At 29.6% G+C, this 18,210-nt stretch overlaps 1 protein-coding gene across 1 annotated transcript in view; it reads right to left on the bottom strand.

Annotated features, from left to right (window-relative positions):
- The window catches only part of LOC100168299, a 91,982-nt gene that overhangs the window by 46,991 nt on the left and 26,781 nt on the right, over positions 1–18,210 (bottom strand). The window contains exons 2-3 of the mRNA XM_029486591.1: positions 4,166–4,378; positions 3,674–3,982 (exon numbers count right to left, since the gene is read on the bottom strand). Of these exons, the coding sequence (XP_029342451.1) occupies positions 3,674–3,982; positions 4,166–4,351 (495 nt within the window). The 5' untranslated portion in view covers positions 4,352–4,378. The remainder of the gene's footprint in view (positions 1–3,673; positions 3,983–4,165; positions 4,379–18,210) is intronic.

The following is an 18,210-nucleotide window of genomic DNA, read 5'->3' as shown; positions in this document are numbered from 1 at the left end:
TTATGGAACTAAATTGTACCTACTTACATTTGATATTTTGTTTTATATAAGATCTGACAATCTTTAGACACTTTTCAGATACCAGTTACCAGTAGTGATATATTTTATTATTCTTAATTGATGAGAGGATAGATTTAATTTATTAGATATTAATATACCTTCAATATAAAACATACATACAAAACAAAAAAAGTTAGCTACATAAAAAAATATATATATATTTATTCATGTGTCAATGTAAGTAGTGAGTAAATTAAATTATAATAAAATACATATAATTAAAGGGTATTCGTATTTTGTTTTTAATAAAACATATAAAATGTCAAATGTGTACATACATAGGTTAGTAAAATTAAAATGATTTTTCCTAGATTTTGCTGCAACAGAGTCATCTATAATTTTATCATAATTAATTGTATCCGATATTTCCTTTTCAATAGATACCATATAAATAACATACAAAGCTTTTCTTGTCTGATCCTATTGTGGAGATAATTTTATATAATTTTTAGCTCAGAAAAACTTCTCTCTGCGCTAGCTGAAGTGACTGGGATGGTAAGAAGTATCCGAAGCGTAACATATTAATATTTGGAAATGAACCATTGGAATTTTTAAAAATTGAAAGTACTTTGAGAGGAGTTTGGTTTTCATTAACAAGCAATCTGAAAATTATTAATTCTGCATATAAATCTAACGCTAAACGCATCAATATCTTTTGATTCTCCATCATGGAATCATGGTTAAACGATTTTAAAGGTCCCATGCAATGTTTGAATTTTTAATAGATCTGTATTGGCCAGTTAGTAACGAATAACAGTAACACGAGTAAACGACAGCTTAAGATTTTTCGGTTTTCGAGTTATTTTTAAAGTTTTAAACGTGATCAACTAATGGCTAATGAGTTATTGCAATATTGCCGTTATCGGTTGTTATTATTGACTGAGATGTGTTTTATTTACTATTTATCGTAGTATTTTCAATTCGGTAATCGGTATAGGCCGCATAGCTTATTTTCAAAAAATTATTTTAAAGTTGCGTGCATAAATTAAATGATTTATTTTTCTCTGCGTGTCATAAATTTATGAAAAACAAATAAGAAGACATGGGGGCACGGGGCCCCCCTAATCACGGGGCCCTGGGCATTTGCACGGAGTGCCCCCCCCCTAGCGCCGTCACTGTAAATAATAGTCGTCAGATTTTGATTTTTTTGTTTGGCCGCTATAATGAGCGATCTATAAAAAAAAAATCGAATCCGTCAGAATATGTGCTAGCCACATGCCCACATACGTATACAAAAAAAAAATAAGCTTCAACACTTCTTTTCTTTCCTCTTCACCCTATACTGCAGTCTGCAGGGAAGAGTTCAGACTGTATCGTTTCGTCGATCCACGCATTATACACTAAGCAGTACCCCTACGTAATAATATAATCACCCTCAGTTGTTATTATAATTATTATATTCAACGCGTCTACCTAATTAAAATAAAGAACGTGTTCTATATAATCGCATATTATATTTTCATCGCGTCTTCGACGTAATTTATATTTTTTAAACGCCACAGCCCCATTTTTGAACCCCCATATGGATTTGGATGTAGGTAATATCGTCACGGTGTTAGGTCATCTCGGGTTGGACACCGACCGCGATGGTATTATAATATATTAAGTTAGTCGCATATGTCGCGCGATGAGAACTCGCGTGGACCGGCCGGCGACGACGTTATGCTTGATAATACGGCGGCAGGTGCTCGGCACTTATAATAATAATATATATACCTATAACCTACCGTCATCGCGTCTTCGTGAAGATGACAAATCGGTTGACATGCGATTGAAATCCGTCTCTCACGGCATAAAATATTCTCACCCGGTAGTGGTATTGTCCACCGGCCGCCGCCGTTGCCGCTCTTATTAATTTTGCCGTCTCTTGTGACCAATTCAACAGGTGTGAGTATATATATTTGTCATTCATTCATTTCCCTTTTTTTTTTCTCTCATCGTCTTTTTCGACTATTTGTTTCATTATACGTATCCATAATATACATACATAATATACTGATTGTGGTCTTTTGTGTATGACCGAGTGTCGTCGACCTCCATGAGAAAGGACATCTCGCGCATCAACCGGCGACAATGTCGACGTGTGTGTTTGACGAGAATTATAATAAGTACACGTAAAAAAAGATATTTATCCTCCCCCACGAAAGTAAAACTGTATCAATATAGTCCATGTGATATTATCATTACGAGTTTTTAATTTGCATATTTTTTTTTTAATCCCAAGAAAACATATTGCTTGCTTTATGCCCGCGTTTATTATGTGTTAGGTACCTATTATACTCATGTTTAATAAAAATTGAAACCCTGTTATAAAACTCTTTATTGTAACAAAAAAACCTATTAACATAGGTTTACTATTTTAAAGTTTATTTCGATAAGTTTAATTTTTTGATTAAAATTAAAATGTTGCCTAAAGCAAAAAAAAATGTGGTCAAGTGGGTAACAACTCTGCTGTACAATTATAGTTGTTGATTATGTTATTATAATTTATAATACATGTGTTAAATAATTCAATGATAAATTATTGCATACGAAAAACAATTCAAAGCGGAGACGCTGAGTCAGCCATATATATGTATAAATAATCAGATTTATTAATATTAATACCTCATAGCTATAAATAAAGTTACACTTTTTTCTGTTAAAGTTAAAAGACTAATAAGGAATCTATTACTTTTTCAGATGTAAGCTATGAAAAGCAAAATTTTTATGCATTTCGAACAGAAAATAATTTGAAAATTTTCAGGATTTCGATAAAATTTCTTAAAATTTTCTTAAGAATCTAAATACCTCAGAAAAAGTTAAAATATTATAATTTGTACAGAAAATGCTAATATAAATATTTGGTTCAAAATGTCTAGTGTCTATGGTTATTTATTTTTGAATAACAACTGAATATCAAAATTAAATTAATAATATTAATAATATTATGATGAATATCCAATTTCGTAAAAATTCAAAATTCAAACACTCATAAAAATTAATAATTTTTATTAAAAGTAGAAAAACGTATAATAAAATATATTATATAAATGTTCTAATGTTAGCTACGAATAGATAATTTTTCATGAATTTCTAGCTGAAAAATAATTTACACATTTTAAGATTTCGTGTTTTCACGAATTCCGTGACAATTGTATTGTGGACGTATGCTCAACTTTCTTTTATTTATTATATCTATTATTAACAACTTATGTGGAACCTTGTATTAGATTTTCAAGTTTTTTGATTGAACATAAAATTATTTATCGAAAATAATTGAAGAAAATCTCTTGTATGGCTGCTTAATATATTTTTGAATTGCACCAAAAATATTAAATAGATTTTTTCAAAAATTGGGTTTATGTAAAAATTCTCATTTTTCCTTCAATTTATTTTGTTTTTGCAAACGCTGTCTCAAACTACTGGGAATTTTTGATTTTGACTTCCCTAATACACCAAATAGATTAACTTTCATATATCAGAAAATATGTTTATGCCGAAAATTGGAGCATTTTTAATAGCCCAAATGTTGATAACAGACAAAATATAACATAACCTATTGTAAAGTCAATAGATTCGCTACGCTCAAAATCTAAAAATATTTGTTACGTAAGAATTTTTGAGTTCATACCTGTCTAAACTGTTCTTCAAAAGTCCACGATTGTGCTTCACCCTTTCTTGCTAGCAGAGATGATTCGTTTTCCGGTGCATATTCATGACCAAGAGGCGTGTCACCTGATCGACTAGATCCTGGTGGTGATTCTATATTGGCCGGTCTTCTAGAAGGTATTGGCATGACGATCTGATCGGATATTGGCATCCCATTAGGATGACGATAAACCAAATGCTGTATCATAGACGCGGTGTGACCTCCCATCAGTCCGTGTGGTCCACTTGCCAAACGACGAGCCAACTGATTAAGGGTTTCACGTTCTTCTCTCTGAAATCAAAACATTTAAATTGGCATGATATAGATAACTACAGCTTACGCCATAGACGTTTTTTTTTTACATTAAAAATTAAAAATAATTTTGTTCATAAACTTTCTAGAAATGTAAGTACCTAAATATAGTTATTTTTAGATACGCAATTTACAATAGGAAACTAATTAATGAAATTATACCTGCATTTCCAGGATATCCGGTTCTTCTTCCGGAGAACAATCATCATCCACTCTCCTACGGTCATCCTCATCCTCGTCATCAGTACCTTTAGGTGATTGAATCCAATGATATGATTGAGGCTGCACGCTCAAGTTCAGGTTTAAGCCGAGTCTTGCGCTATCTGTGGCATCCATGGCCATTTTCATACAATCGATTGGCAAATCGGTACGTAACTAAATAACAGTCAGTAAAATAATATAAATACATTATGATAAACAAATAATATAGTTATAGCAATAAAGTAATATTAAGTGATAATATTATTTCATTCAATCGCTATGGCATTATATGGGAAACTAAATAATCTGTCCACCTCTACTTAGAACATATTACTCAGGTGTTCCATTAAATCGTTAGATGCTTAATTTTGTTCTATATATTTATTATAGCTATTAGTTGTTACAGTAATAATTTATAAAATGTTAAGCCTCTAGTATAATATTAAAATGGAAAATTATAAGAAATACAATACAATTTCAACGTTTAAGACTTCTACGAATCAAATATTTCTTATGTAGGTATATTTTGTTTATACACGTAAGAAATATATAGCGAGCAAAATATTTAATAACGAATATTAGTGTCGAATAAAGTCTATAATATTAGTTTGGAATTATTTGGCATATAATTTAATTTTAAGATAATATTATTGTTTCTATAATATTAATTTAATGACATTGGTAGGTATAAAATCATTAATCATATTATACATTATGAAAATCTATTGCATCCATCAGATCTCAGAAGTCTCAGGAAAATTACCTACTCCAATAATGACGTGTAAGTAAATTAATAATAAAAAACACTTTTTGTCCCTCAACAGACACAAAAAAAAAGATCAAGCACGTGTTTCATTAAAACTACATTAGTCCAGTTGGCGTTCAGCCACACGTCATTTGGCCCTACACCGATTTCTACATACACTGGCACGGCGTCGACTGTCGAGTAAATATAATATGAAGCGATTTAGTTTTTAAATGTTACTTAACGGATTAATTAACAATGTAGAGCACGACAAATTCACGAGTAAAACAAAATCCGGTAATTAAATGGTTGAAATAATAATAATAAAATAATAATAGAAATGATATAGGTACAATAAATAGGAGTTAAATAATTCATATGAATTCAGGCATGAATTGTTTAGTATAATAAAACAATATAATAGGTTGTATAATGTCATATTTTAAATAAGTAGGTACCTACATAATAACAAATACTGTATAGTATTTTAATTACTACTTATTAATTATAAATGTTTAATGTTAACATTTCAAATACTATTGCAATCATGACTAACCCGGAAGTTTTAACTAAAATTATTTAATTATCTAAAACCAAAAAACATCATGCAAATACATAGTTAATTTGATTTCTTATCGTCATTACAAACGCAAAACCATATAGTAGTAATATTGAATACTAAGGAAAATATATTTTATCCGTAGAAATAATATAAATCATATTTTCATTTATAACAGAAAATGAAACCAAAAGTGTTGTGTTAGGTGCGCTTTTATACACGTCTTAACGATCGACTGCGAATTTAATTCTTATAAAATATTAAACAGATTTATAAATAGGTACAACCGGATGGCTGATTGATACCATGAAAACATAACTATGGTTGTGTTATAGGTAGGTATTGTAGCAGATATTTCAAACACACATCAATTATTATTTAACAAATTTGATCGTAAAAAGAAAATCTCCTCGACGCATAAGACAACGGTGTCAAGTGATTTAACATGCATTTAAAGAAATACGTTTGTAGAAGCAATAAATTCATTAGTTACTACCAATGTGGTCGACCGGAAATACGGTGAACGTTATTGTTTGATGTAAAGACACGTGACTCTTATTATTTCTTCATTCGTCCGGGTAGTGATAGTGATATGTGTGACAGGTATTATGCACGGTCGTTGGACGTTATTTTATTAATGATGAGAACGTGCTAGAAGAAATCGCGAAAGTCTATATATACCTACATATTACATATATAAATGTCAAGGGTGTCTGCACAACTATAAGGATAATATTTTTCAAAGGAGACGTGGGATAAACGAACAACGGCATCACCACACTCGCACATGATGCTGAGTATTGGAAAATATTTTAGGACTCAATCGGTCCAATTACCCGTTAGTCGCATATGTATGTATACCTACACTGCCATTCGATGTAGTTATACAATTCCTATATAGAAACCCCTAATAATGTATACCTATGTACAGGATTGTTCTGGTTGTATCGTGAATTTTTTGCGAATAATGTGAGTATGATGATTGAATCAAAATCTATATTTGCGTTTTTTGCAATTATTAAGAGTACTTTGGTATTCATCTCATTCGGTTTTAAACGGCAAAAATAAATATACCTACTACGAGAACTGCCATTAAAAATCTAGGACTCGCAAAATGCATAACAGCTGGTTTTCCACAGACATAACGTGAGACAGCGCGCTCTCAAAGTTTCTAACGAACAACAAGAAACAGTCTGTGGGTATATTATATATGATTGAACATTGTGTTACGACCTACAGTTGTAGGTAACACGGAAGTTTTGGATGTTTTTCGTGTGTTCGCTTTTTACTTTCATCCTCGTCGAAGACGCTCGGTCTTCAGTTATACCATCATAGCAGCAGATGATTCGTTTAAAGCGCGCACACTAATGGTATAGGTGTGCTGTCATTATAAGTTCATTAATTACAGTGATAGATTCCCGTTCGCTACAGTTTAAAACAGTTTTTATTTTCGGTCACCGCCAGTTGTTAAATAAATTCCAACTACATCATTAATATCATCGTACGACTACAAACGTCACCCTTTGCACGCTTTTCCGCCATCCCTTGAAGCCAACCCTTGCGCGCCCTGCTATCTACGACCTAAACGGAAAACAAGATTAGTGAACATCCGAATGACGTGTGTTATTTTGTGTTTTTTCCCCTTTTTTTTTCTCACTCCTTCTCTACGAAAATTTTCGCATTCCGATACAGATGCCCATCAATTTCGACTGTTATTACTATTCCACCGTAATATCGGGTATACAAGTAAACATCGTAGGTCGATGATCGTTAATCAAATCCTAACAAAGTGACGAAATAAGCGTCTAAGAAAAACTAAAAGTATGTTGTTAAGAAAAAAATTAGTTAGCTACCTATTATTAAAATACGATTTTACAATATGGACCACTGAAACTTATAAAATTACGAATGATTTTATGAAATTATCGAATGGGACATTAGACAGATTTTAAATTTTCTAGTTTTTTACAATTCTTTATTTTGCGTTCTGATTTATTTTCGGAATATTATTTTAAATTATATTGGTTATTTTTCTTAAAATGTATTTCAATGTACTACTTAATAAGCATCGAGCACTACTTAATAGTTAATGTTTGTTAATAATAAAATTAATACATATTGGAAATTCCCTTATTTAGAAAACTATATATTTTACATATAGGTAGTTTTAACTTTTTTTATATTTGTATTATAAAATATGTATACCTAATTTTAAATTGTAATACATTGTAATATTTTGAATATAATGCCATAACTATCATAGCTTATAAGTTATAAATATTTTCTTAAAATGTTTATACATCCAATTTCTTATACTTAAATAAAATATGTATATAACTTTTGTACTAAAGATAATTGGTTTTTAATTACTATTCCAGCCTCCATTTTCTTGTCATTTTGATTTAAATTTAACTAAAGTATTTTTAACAATTTATTGATTTTTTTTTATACTGAATTTAGTTATTATGAGTTTATAGTACTTTAGTTAACCTATGTTAAATTAATAAATAAAAAAAAAAAATAAAACTGTTTATTAATATACGTTATAATTTATATATGTCTAGACATCTAGGATACTTGTTGGTTATTCAATTAGTTTTTTCTAGTGTTTGTAAATATTTTGAGTATAATATTTTTTAATAATAACATTTTTTTTTTATATATAGCTATTAATTGAAATATTTTCAGATATTTAATACCTTAAATATTAAATAACCAATCGAACATATATTTCATTAGGTTTTCCTTGAGTACTTTTGTCTCTACTAGCAGAAAAATATATTTACAATGGAAAATTTCCATATTACACCTTCATCAAATATATTACTTAAATAAAATGATTGTGTTGATGTATTTGTTATGATCAAAAGGTGTCATTATTTAAATGTGGGTTGTTAAATTCAAAATATCGGCATGGTGGGCGTCATATATTTAATCAAGACCAGAGACGTATATTTTGATCTAAGATTAGTTATATACGTATGATAATACTTTTTAAATTAAATCTCACCACGCGAAATTATTTTGAATGTCATTAATAAGTAATAACTAATAACTAATTATGTAAAAGAGAAACGGTAGGTGTTGAAAAACAACAAAAAATATTGATGCACAATATACTTATTACAAAATACAAACCAATAAATTGTTAGTTTATGATATTTCTTAATATAATAATATTATGTACGTACTTAGTGAAATATTAAATCAAACCTGAAATGTAATATTATTACGCACGATATTAATACGCAGGTCATTATGATGTATTGTTCTATTGTAGACTGTAATATTAATTCATTGTCAAAAATTTAAAAGCAAAGAGTAGATAATATAATTGTGTATCAGTATCTATAACAAACATTAACAATAGGTACTAGCTAGAAAAATTTTAATTTATATCTGAGTATCAGATTATGTTCATGGTTTAAATATTTTAAATAATTAAATATTAGCAAACAGTATACCTATATTTACCACAGTTTACCAAGCGGGTGTGTAACAAGCATTCCAATAAAATAAAATCTTTTACCAACTGTACCAACTGTAAAATATATATATATATATATACATATAAATATAAACTATGATAATGTATCCGTTTGCATATATTAAATGATTCGATTAATATAAAAAAACTAATATAATATTGTGGTATACACTATACCAGTCTTCATCATACTCTGAATAACGCAACACGAATCGTCCGGTTTAGCTGTTTTTCATGCTTGTTTTGTTTTTAAAAAGACCTTCAAATGTGATTTATGACCGTTAAAAATCGGTTTATTTATAATTTATATAATAAATAATTTAATACTGGCTAAATTATCATTCCTATCGGCTTTATTCTAATAGATATTTAGATTTGGTTTTAATTAAATTTCATATAGCTTTCATAAAAAAATCAACATTTCAAATTATTATCAAATACATTATTTAATAAACTTATTTCTTTGTGTAATGCCTTCTATCTGTGGTCAATTATTATACTTATATACATCCTAGGTAGGTACCTATATTATGAAATAAGAGTAGAATTAACAGTAGAGATTTACGGAGCTAGGTAATGTAATACTTATGGTCGCAGTCGAATAAAAAAAAAAAATATTGAGTAGCACCGCTTTAAAGTTTTAAAAGATTAAAATGTATTTACTATTTGATTATTATATATACGATTTTTTTTGTTCACTGAATCACGTTGTATGAATCTAATCAACTTTATAATATACCTATAGCTATTATTATAATACATCACACTTATATTTTAAGTACTAATGTTATAACATGAACATAATATTATACAAATATACAATCAAGTTAACCCACTGGTTCTGCGTTCCCTATGTTGAAACGTCAAAAATAATTAATTCTGTGTAATACCTATACAATATGATAGGTATATGTTATTAATTGGTGCAGAAAAACGCGTGCTAGCCATAAGTAAAAATTTATATTTATGAACAACCCGTGTGCACGTTTCATGTGATATTCAACTATAATAATTATCTCCGATACCACCGACCATCAGTATTATAATATTGTACCTACCTATACTGTAATGAGTAAATTATGAGCATGGATTGAAATCGAAATGTACCACGTGACCACGTTGTACATATATCTGTATAAGAATTGAATATAGGTAGGCAGTAGAGCGTTCAGATAATTGCAATTGTAAAGAGAAATAATAAAATGTACATATTATAATATATAGGTTTGTGCCCGCGTCTACATTATTATTAGTGGCTGTATATATGTATATTGTATATATTATAATATTATAATGCGCGGTGCTAGTAAAATACACACGGAGAGCATCCACAAGTGATTGCAAAAAATATATCACCAATTGCCCTTGGACCTTTAGTAGGTGGGAGGGGGGGGAAGGTAGAGGCGGTAGAGTACATTGTACTTGATCCTATTGTGATAATCATATTATAAAGTTCGTATTTTTTGATTTGAATTTTTTGTTTATAATTATAGCAATGGAAACGTCACCACATATCATTACAACAGTGCGGTATGTATGTAGGTAGTTAGGTGTATTTTGGTATTATTGTTTCATGTGCGCATTCTTGAATCCACGTATATAATACGCATATACAATGGTGTACCTATAATGTCCTATATACTATACTTTTACGTTTGCGGGCTCTGCATATTATAATATAGCCGTCCGTGGTAGTGTCTGAGGTGCGTGCGTATGTTACTGCAGTCTTATAATGTAGGCTTTGACACACCGTAACTTAGCCCGTGGCACTTCGTTATCCCGAGCAAATTGCCGTGCAAATTTATAGCCATTATATACATTAATACATTATTATACGCACAATATGTGCATTACATACGACCGGACCAACCATTACGTATAAGTATATACATAAGGGTGATGTAAACACACTCAGGTATGGGCATGTGGGTACATATATATATTATATATTATATGGTATATAGTCTGTCAAGGTGTGAGCTATGAACTGAATTCTGTACGGTTGCAGCGGTCAGTTTGATAGACCGATAACATCTGCAGCTATATTATATGCTCTCAACGAGACTACAACTGTGAACTGTGCCTACATCTTTTCAAAATGCACGTTTATATTACATATTACCTTTAATTTAATTGTAACTCGTAAATATTATAAACAATAACCGAAGTACCTATATATGTGCCTACATAACATTCGAATATTCCATAATTGGTATATAGTTACGAACCAACTATACTGTAGGGTTTGATCGAATTGAGGAAATAAAAACACAAATTACTGATTCAAGTATTTCAAGTATTTCGTGGGAAAATATCAAATCTAACATTAATTTGCTAATATTATACAACACATTTTTATTTTGAAAATGAAAAACACCATTTTTTTTAAATATTTCATTATTATTTCTACAAGACGTGTGTAAAATATATGCGAGTTAGGAGTTTTAAGTCATCCTGACGTATTATATTGAATTGAAGAAATTGTATTTATATCTATAACATTATAAACAATTTATACGCATAGTTATTTTTCAAGATAATAACACCAACATTTGATTTTAAACCAAACATATAAAAATGTGTGAATAACATTCAAATATTAAAATACATATAATCGAGTGTACCTATACTATTGAGTTACCTATATATTATGTTATTAAATAATTCACAATCGCCAATGTAGTAAATGCATATTATTAAAAAATACTTATACCAAAAAAGTTGTGTGTCTAAAAATATATTGTTTATAATGTGTGTAAATGATAGTTTGGGGTGCAACATATTGAATTCGTGTTAAATTTTTAGCGTGCAAAATGTAATATTTTATTTTATAAAAAAAAAAAAAAAGTAAAAAACAATAATTTTATTCACAAAAGAGGACAGTATCACGTGGGTGCACGTTGAATCAGAATATGGCGGCTCTTTTATTGTGTAGACGTGTACACGCGGTTGATACGCCTTTTTAAATTGCACAGGCCCAATACATACCGTTAATAATCGATTATGATGACGAACGTAAATAACGACTTAGTAATTGGCCGCCCACAGCAGTGATTCCGAATATTTTGAATGGCTATAATATAAACGCGATCATAAAATTTCGAATAAAAAACCCTTTGTTTGAAATTTATTTCTGAAATTTTAAACCGTAATTGTATTACTCCCAACGCATATATATTATAACTTTTAAGCTATAACAATAGTAATTTGTAACGAAACGTCGGTACATTATACGTAATGATAATATATTCCGTATATATAATATCGATATGACGTCATATTAATATTTTAAAAACAAATTATATTTAATTTTAAACTCTGCAAAACAAATAATAATAACGAGCGTACATTTTCAAAACTTAATAAATAAATACTAAATAATATGAAATATGTAATCGCTAATAGTTCCTTTTATAGGTAGCCTATATATATATAATAAAGTTTACAATATATATTTTATTTAAATTATTCAGTGCATGCTATATAATATATTGTCGTTCAGTGACCAGTGTTACGTGGTATATATCATTATTTAATTTCGATATTGCGTACTATATGTTATCCAATATCCAATAGTCACTATTCCTTCATCCATTTCTATCACTTTATACCTCGGCACTATTTCTATTACGCCGCCCCAGTCATCGGTTAGATACCAGAGTGGCATCTCGATTTAGCTTTAACTAAAAAGTACAATATAATACAATAATAATTATTACCGGTAAATAGTAACTAATGCGATACGTATATGTTTATCTGCCATAGCGCACAATCAAGTAACAGTCAGCTGGCTATTCATTTGGATTTTGATATCTGTATATATAGGTACTTGCCGGCTATTCGATCGTGTAGGTATAGGTAGTTGATACATTAAAGTGATTGGACGTCATGTGGAGTATAATATCTATCTACCTACGTCGTCATTAATATTCAGTACACACAATACCTAGGTCAGATTAAAATTTGATTACAGCTTACAAGTGCAATTTTTGAATGACTTCTTTTCAATAAACGATAAATGATAAATGTTTAAACATATATTATATATTTTGTGTACATCGATTCTTCACACCGCAGTAATCCGCCTTCGAGGCTATAATTTTTAATTTTCGAAGCCGTGCGCGCGTATATCACTAACTTTTGAAGAGACATTGGAAATTGAAATAGTCTACTAGGTAGACGTGGATATTCTATAAAGCAATAATCGGTAATCGCGAACAAATGATTGGTCTATACCATAGATAACAGTAGATTAACTGAAACACCTATATGGACCCTGCGTCGGAACTCGCGAATGTCGCACTCGCACAAGTCGAAGGTCCCACGCGTGACGCACCGACGTCCATTCGAGATGATAATTCACGTCTACTGCAGTATAATAAATAATAATATACAGCTTGAATTTCTAAGTGCTAAAATTACACGTCGACATTGTGTCTTTCTGCCAGTACTGCGTTTGCACTTGGCACGTTACAGTGAATTTTCGCGAAATTTTAACGTCAGCCACCTTATTATAAAACAAAATATATATAAACATATTCAGACAATATAATATAACGTTTTTATACCTATACACATCACTGTATATAATAGAAGTCTATTCTAATATTTATATTTTTGTTACACTGTAGCACACGCACGCACTATATTCACTAAAAACGTACCTTCTTGACGTGTTGCATCTTGAACACACTGCAGTGCACATAGTTAACATACCTACGTCAAGGGGTAAACTGAGGGGTAGTTGCCACAGCGGTGTTTTCGCCGTCCAGATAAGAATAATATTATAAGAACATACGCTAGACTGCAGTATCCTGCACGGATTCCGCCCATTCGTTGTTAGTTTACGGGCACATAATTTCTTTTTTTTTCTATAAAAAATTTGCAGTAAATCGAGACATATGTCATGTGGTCGATTTGGAAAAAAAACCGGTTTCGATAAAATTACATGTATTTAAAACATTGCGTGGTAATAATGGCTATTATAGGCCTGGTCGATGCGAGCGATTCAACCGCGGCTACTGCAGGCGACCGACGATCGGCGTCCACACTCCCGGTACACCCACCCACGCACACAGTATATTATATTTTCTTTATACAAATATTATATTCTCGTTGCCAGACAATATAATAATGGGCAATAAGTAATAACTGTATAAAACATAGTCATCGGTTTAATCATAATATTACATTTATATACCTAGTTATTTATAGGCATATTATACCTGTACGTACGTGTGTGGCGTATCACAAAAATCGTAAACATTTTCAAAGACAACCGAAAGAAAGGCCTTGAGAAACTAAACAATATTAATTAATAATTAAATAACAGATGAAAACCTTTAGTTGCAGGGCACAGAAACGTATTTTCACAGTTGAGTGTTCCATATATATTATATCATCTATATGCAAAACATAATATAATAATGATATAGGTACATTTTTTGTGGATAACATCCCGATCTAATATGTCCTTACTAAACTTATATGACTGTTCCATTAACCATTGTTCATTGTCTATTTATCTAACCAAGTTTTAGTATTTTATTGCTAGGCCATTAAAAAAAATAAAGAAAAAAATGTAAATACATGAAACACTAATAGTTTTATGAGATGGCGTTTATTTTCTTCCTTTTGGATGCAGAATAGTATTGTATTAACAATTTGTTTGTCTATTTCTGTTGGGAAAAAAATAATGTCCGCCTTACACACGTATGTGATAAATAAAAAACATGGGGGGAAGGGTAAAATAAAAATAAAATAAGACTCTAGTTCATTAATCGGCGGCCTGTATTAATCGGAACCTATAAAATCGGTCATAAACATTTCTCGAACGACCATTTTCCACGTAATAAGCCCTTCTATTATTGTATAGACACCCATTAAACCGGACGTTATTAAACGCTTCTGACATTTAACGATTTTTTTAAATATACTTGGCAAGCACACGGAATAGTCGAAAAAGCATGAAGTTACCGGCCAAAATTTGATCTTATATTATAAGTGCAAACATGAACTAATCAAATATGAGCAATATGAGTTATGGCATCACTACACAAACTTTAGAAAGTTTGTTTTTTATTTTTACTCATGAAACATAAGGAGTTGTTAATATATTACCATTACAATAACATTCTTCAGAAAGTTACCTCGGATTAAACAATATGAAAATGTATTTATAAAAGGCCAAAAATGATAATGTGGAAAATAACAATACTAATTACCTTTAAAACGTATTGATAATATTATAATATACTTAGATAATTAAAAAACTAACGGTTTGAAATATTATAATAAAATATAAGGTGCAGATAGTAGATACATATTATGATCGTATCTAATACAGAAATCTATTCAAATTATATTAACGTTAGCAAAATATTTAAAAAAAATGGTCAAAGTTACATCCATATAATATTATAATATAAATAACTCATAACATAGTTATGTTTATAATTATTATTAATATTTGATATATCTGAGAGTATTATAATATTATTCGACTATTTCTGCGCATTTATTTCCAGTACGGCATTTACTTGAACAAATAATAAAAAAAAAGGAATCCGGACAATTTTGAAATATACAGTTTCTTTCTTCGAAAACGTATTTCCATAATACGCGTGTGGTTTCTCGTGTAAGTTTTCCCGTAATTGTGTATAAATCTAAAGCATAAAATAATAGCATCGAACCACATTTCCATGCGCTTCTGCTTCCATGTACCTATATATATTCAATAATAATATACCGTGGTTTACATGGTTACGTGTTCTGTTTTGTTTAACACATTTTTTTTTCACGCATCTGTTGATCGTTTCACATGTACGCGCGATCAATAATATAATAAAAAGAAAACATCGGGACAAGCGCATAAAAACCCTTCTCGACACCGGTTTTATTAATCGGCTCGTATCAATCGGAACGCATAAAATCGGCCATAAACATTTTCTTGGTAACTGTTTTCCTATATATGCAATATGCTTGTACAAGATAGGGCATATAGTGTATACCATATAGTAACCCATCTGCAGTTGTTGCATATAACAGACATCCGTATTGAAGTATAAAACCATAGTTCCCGTGTTCCTATATTATTTATTTTATACACAACATCACACATTCACACGATATCTAATATCGATCAGTATACTTACTACAAGTCGATGTCTTTAATCACCGAAATGGATATAACCAAATAAAACTCAATTCATAATATTATGTTAATCAAGGGTCGTTAAAAATCAGACGTCATCGACAACCCGTAGCCCGTAGGTTTACAATTCAAAGATTTAATATTACAAAAAAAGTGGCAGTACAGCAGTAGATGTTGAGCATGTCATTGTAATGGATGTTTTATGAATACAATAATATTGTATTGACATTTATAGAAAAAAAAAACTAAAAAAAAATAATAAAATATAAAATTTCCGTAAACAACTGAAAACGAGTATGAATATTTTGAAAATTTTATTATGTTGATATAAACAATTATTGGTGAAATTGTCATGTTTCTATGATTATTCGTTTTTGAGTTACAACAATATTAAAAATAAATTAATTGAAATTAGTTAATTTAATAACGCTGTATATATCAAATATAACATTTTTAAATTCAAATGCTCATAAAAAATTAATGTGACTTTCTGGTAAGCTTTTTTTTTATTATTAAAAGAAGAAAACTAGTGGGGAATCTTCAATTAAAATGGCTAATTTTAGCTATGAAAAGAAAAACTTTTATACATTTCCAACTGAAAAATAAATTGAAAATTTTTGGGATTTTAATGAATTTATTTCAAAATTTGAACTTCAAATACATTTAAAAAATAATGGTATCTTATATCTATGTATCTTTAATATTTTTGAACTGTTATTAAAGCATCTTATAAGGACCCTTAACAACAATAATTAAAAAAATATATATAAATAGCTATAAATATTAAATAGTTAAAAAATTGTCAAAATATTTCAAAAATGTTTGCATACCTATATTGAAAATACTAATATTATCATATGTGGTGTATACACAACAGTGTCTACAGCTATTAGTTTTTGAATTACACCAAAAAATAAAATGTTTATATAAATTGTATAAAAATTGTATAAAAATTACCATTTTCTTTCACTTGTTTTTGTTATTCCCGAATCCTTCTAAAACTACTAGAAACTTTTAATTTTGACCTCTTGAGAGTACCTACCATCTAAATTCATGTTTCTATCAGAAAAGATGCTGATGTCTTAAATCGGACCAATTTCACTAATCCAAATTTTGAAGACAGACAGATTATAGTATATTATAATATATTTTATTTATACTTATATATGTGTAAACAATAATATATTGTCAAGTGTGGAAATTGTACACATAGGTAGCTGTAAGTACTTATAATTTACAGTAATTAATCTAGGGTAATGTGTGAATAACATAACACAATAACACATAATTATGAAAGTCATTGGAATAATTGTATCATATATTCATATGTGACAGGATGCGTTCTTGATTTATATAAATGTAAGAATAGAAACGCCCACGCAGAATATTAGACCATAGACTAGTGAGAAACTTATAATATGAATAAAGTACCTCTATATGGGTAATATATATAGTTGCTCTATATTTTGAATATGAATTTGAGTGTCAATAGAATGTTTACTAAAAGTCCTGACAAAAATCATCATTATACTTTGCTAATATTATGATAATCAAAGATGTGATTATTATAGGTAGGTACCTATAATGGTACCTACACGTCAGATAATTTGTCTGTCATAGTGTTATGACAATAAATAAACATCTATAGACCCATAGAGGTCATACTATTTAACTATTAAACCGGTGATTTCCAACCTGTACGTTAAGCAGCAGGCCTAACCCCCATGATGGTGGATAGGGGGTTTGATTTTTTTTTCAAACAAAATATTTGTTAAATTTAACGTTATAAATCTAGTTTAGTGTACTCGAAAATTTAAACAATTTTTTTTTCTGACACCTGTTACAACCAATTAAGAACGATGGTGCAAAAAATTAATTGCCGGAAATCATATGGTACCTATAGCCTTACGAAGTTCACAATTTTCGCACACGTGCGAACGCTTATTATAACAAATTTTCAATTTTTTTTTTTTTGAAATCTAGGCAAATCAATGTTTTAAAATCTATGGTGTAAAAATTGACCCCCTTCCTGCAGAGCACGCCCATGAATATTATATTGTAT

Source organism: Acyrthosiphon pisum, chromosome A1 (assembly GCF_005508785.2).
Source record: "Acyrthosiphon pisum isolate AL4f chromosome A1, pea_aphid_22Mar2018_4r6ur, whole genome shotgun sequence".
NCBI classification, from domain to species: domain Eukaryota; kingdom Metazoa; phylum Arthropoda; class Insecta; order Hemiptera; family Aphididae; genus Acyrthosiphon; species Acyrthosiphon pisum.
Note: the sequence above shows the minus strand (reverse complement) of the source record. Positions and strands in the feature narration are given on the sequence as shown.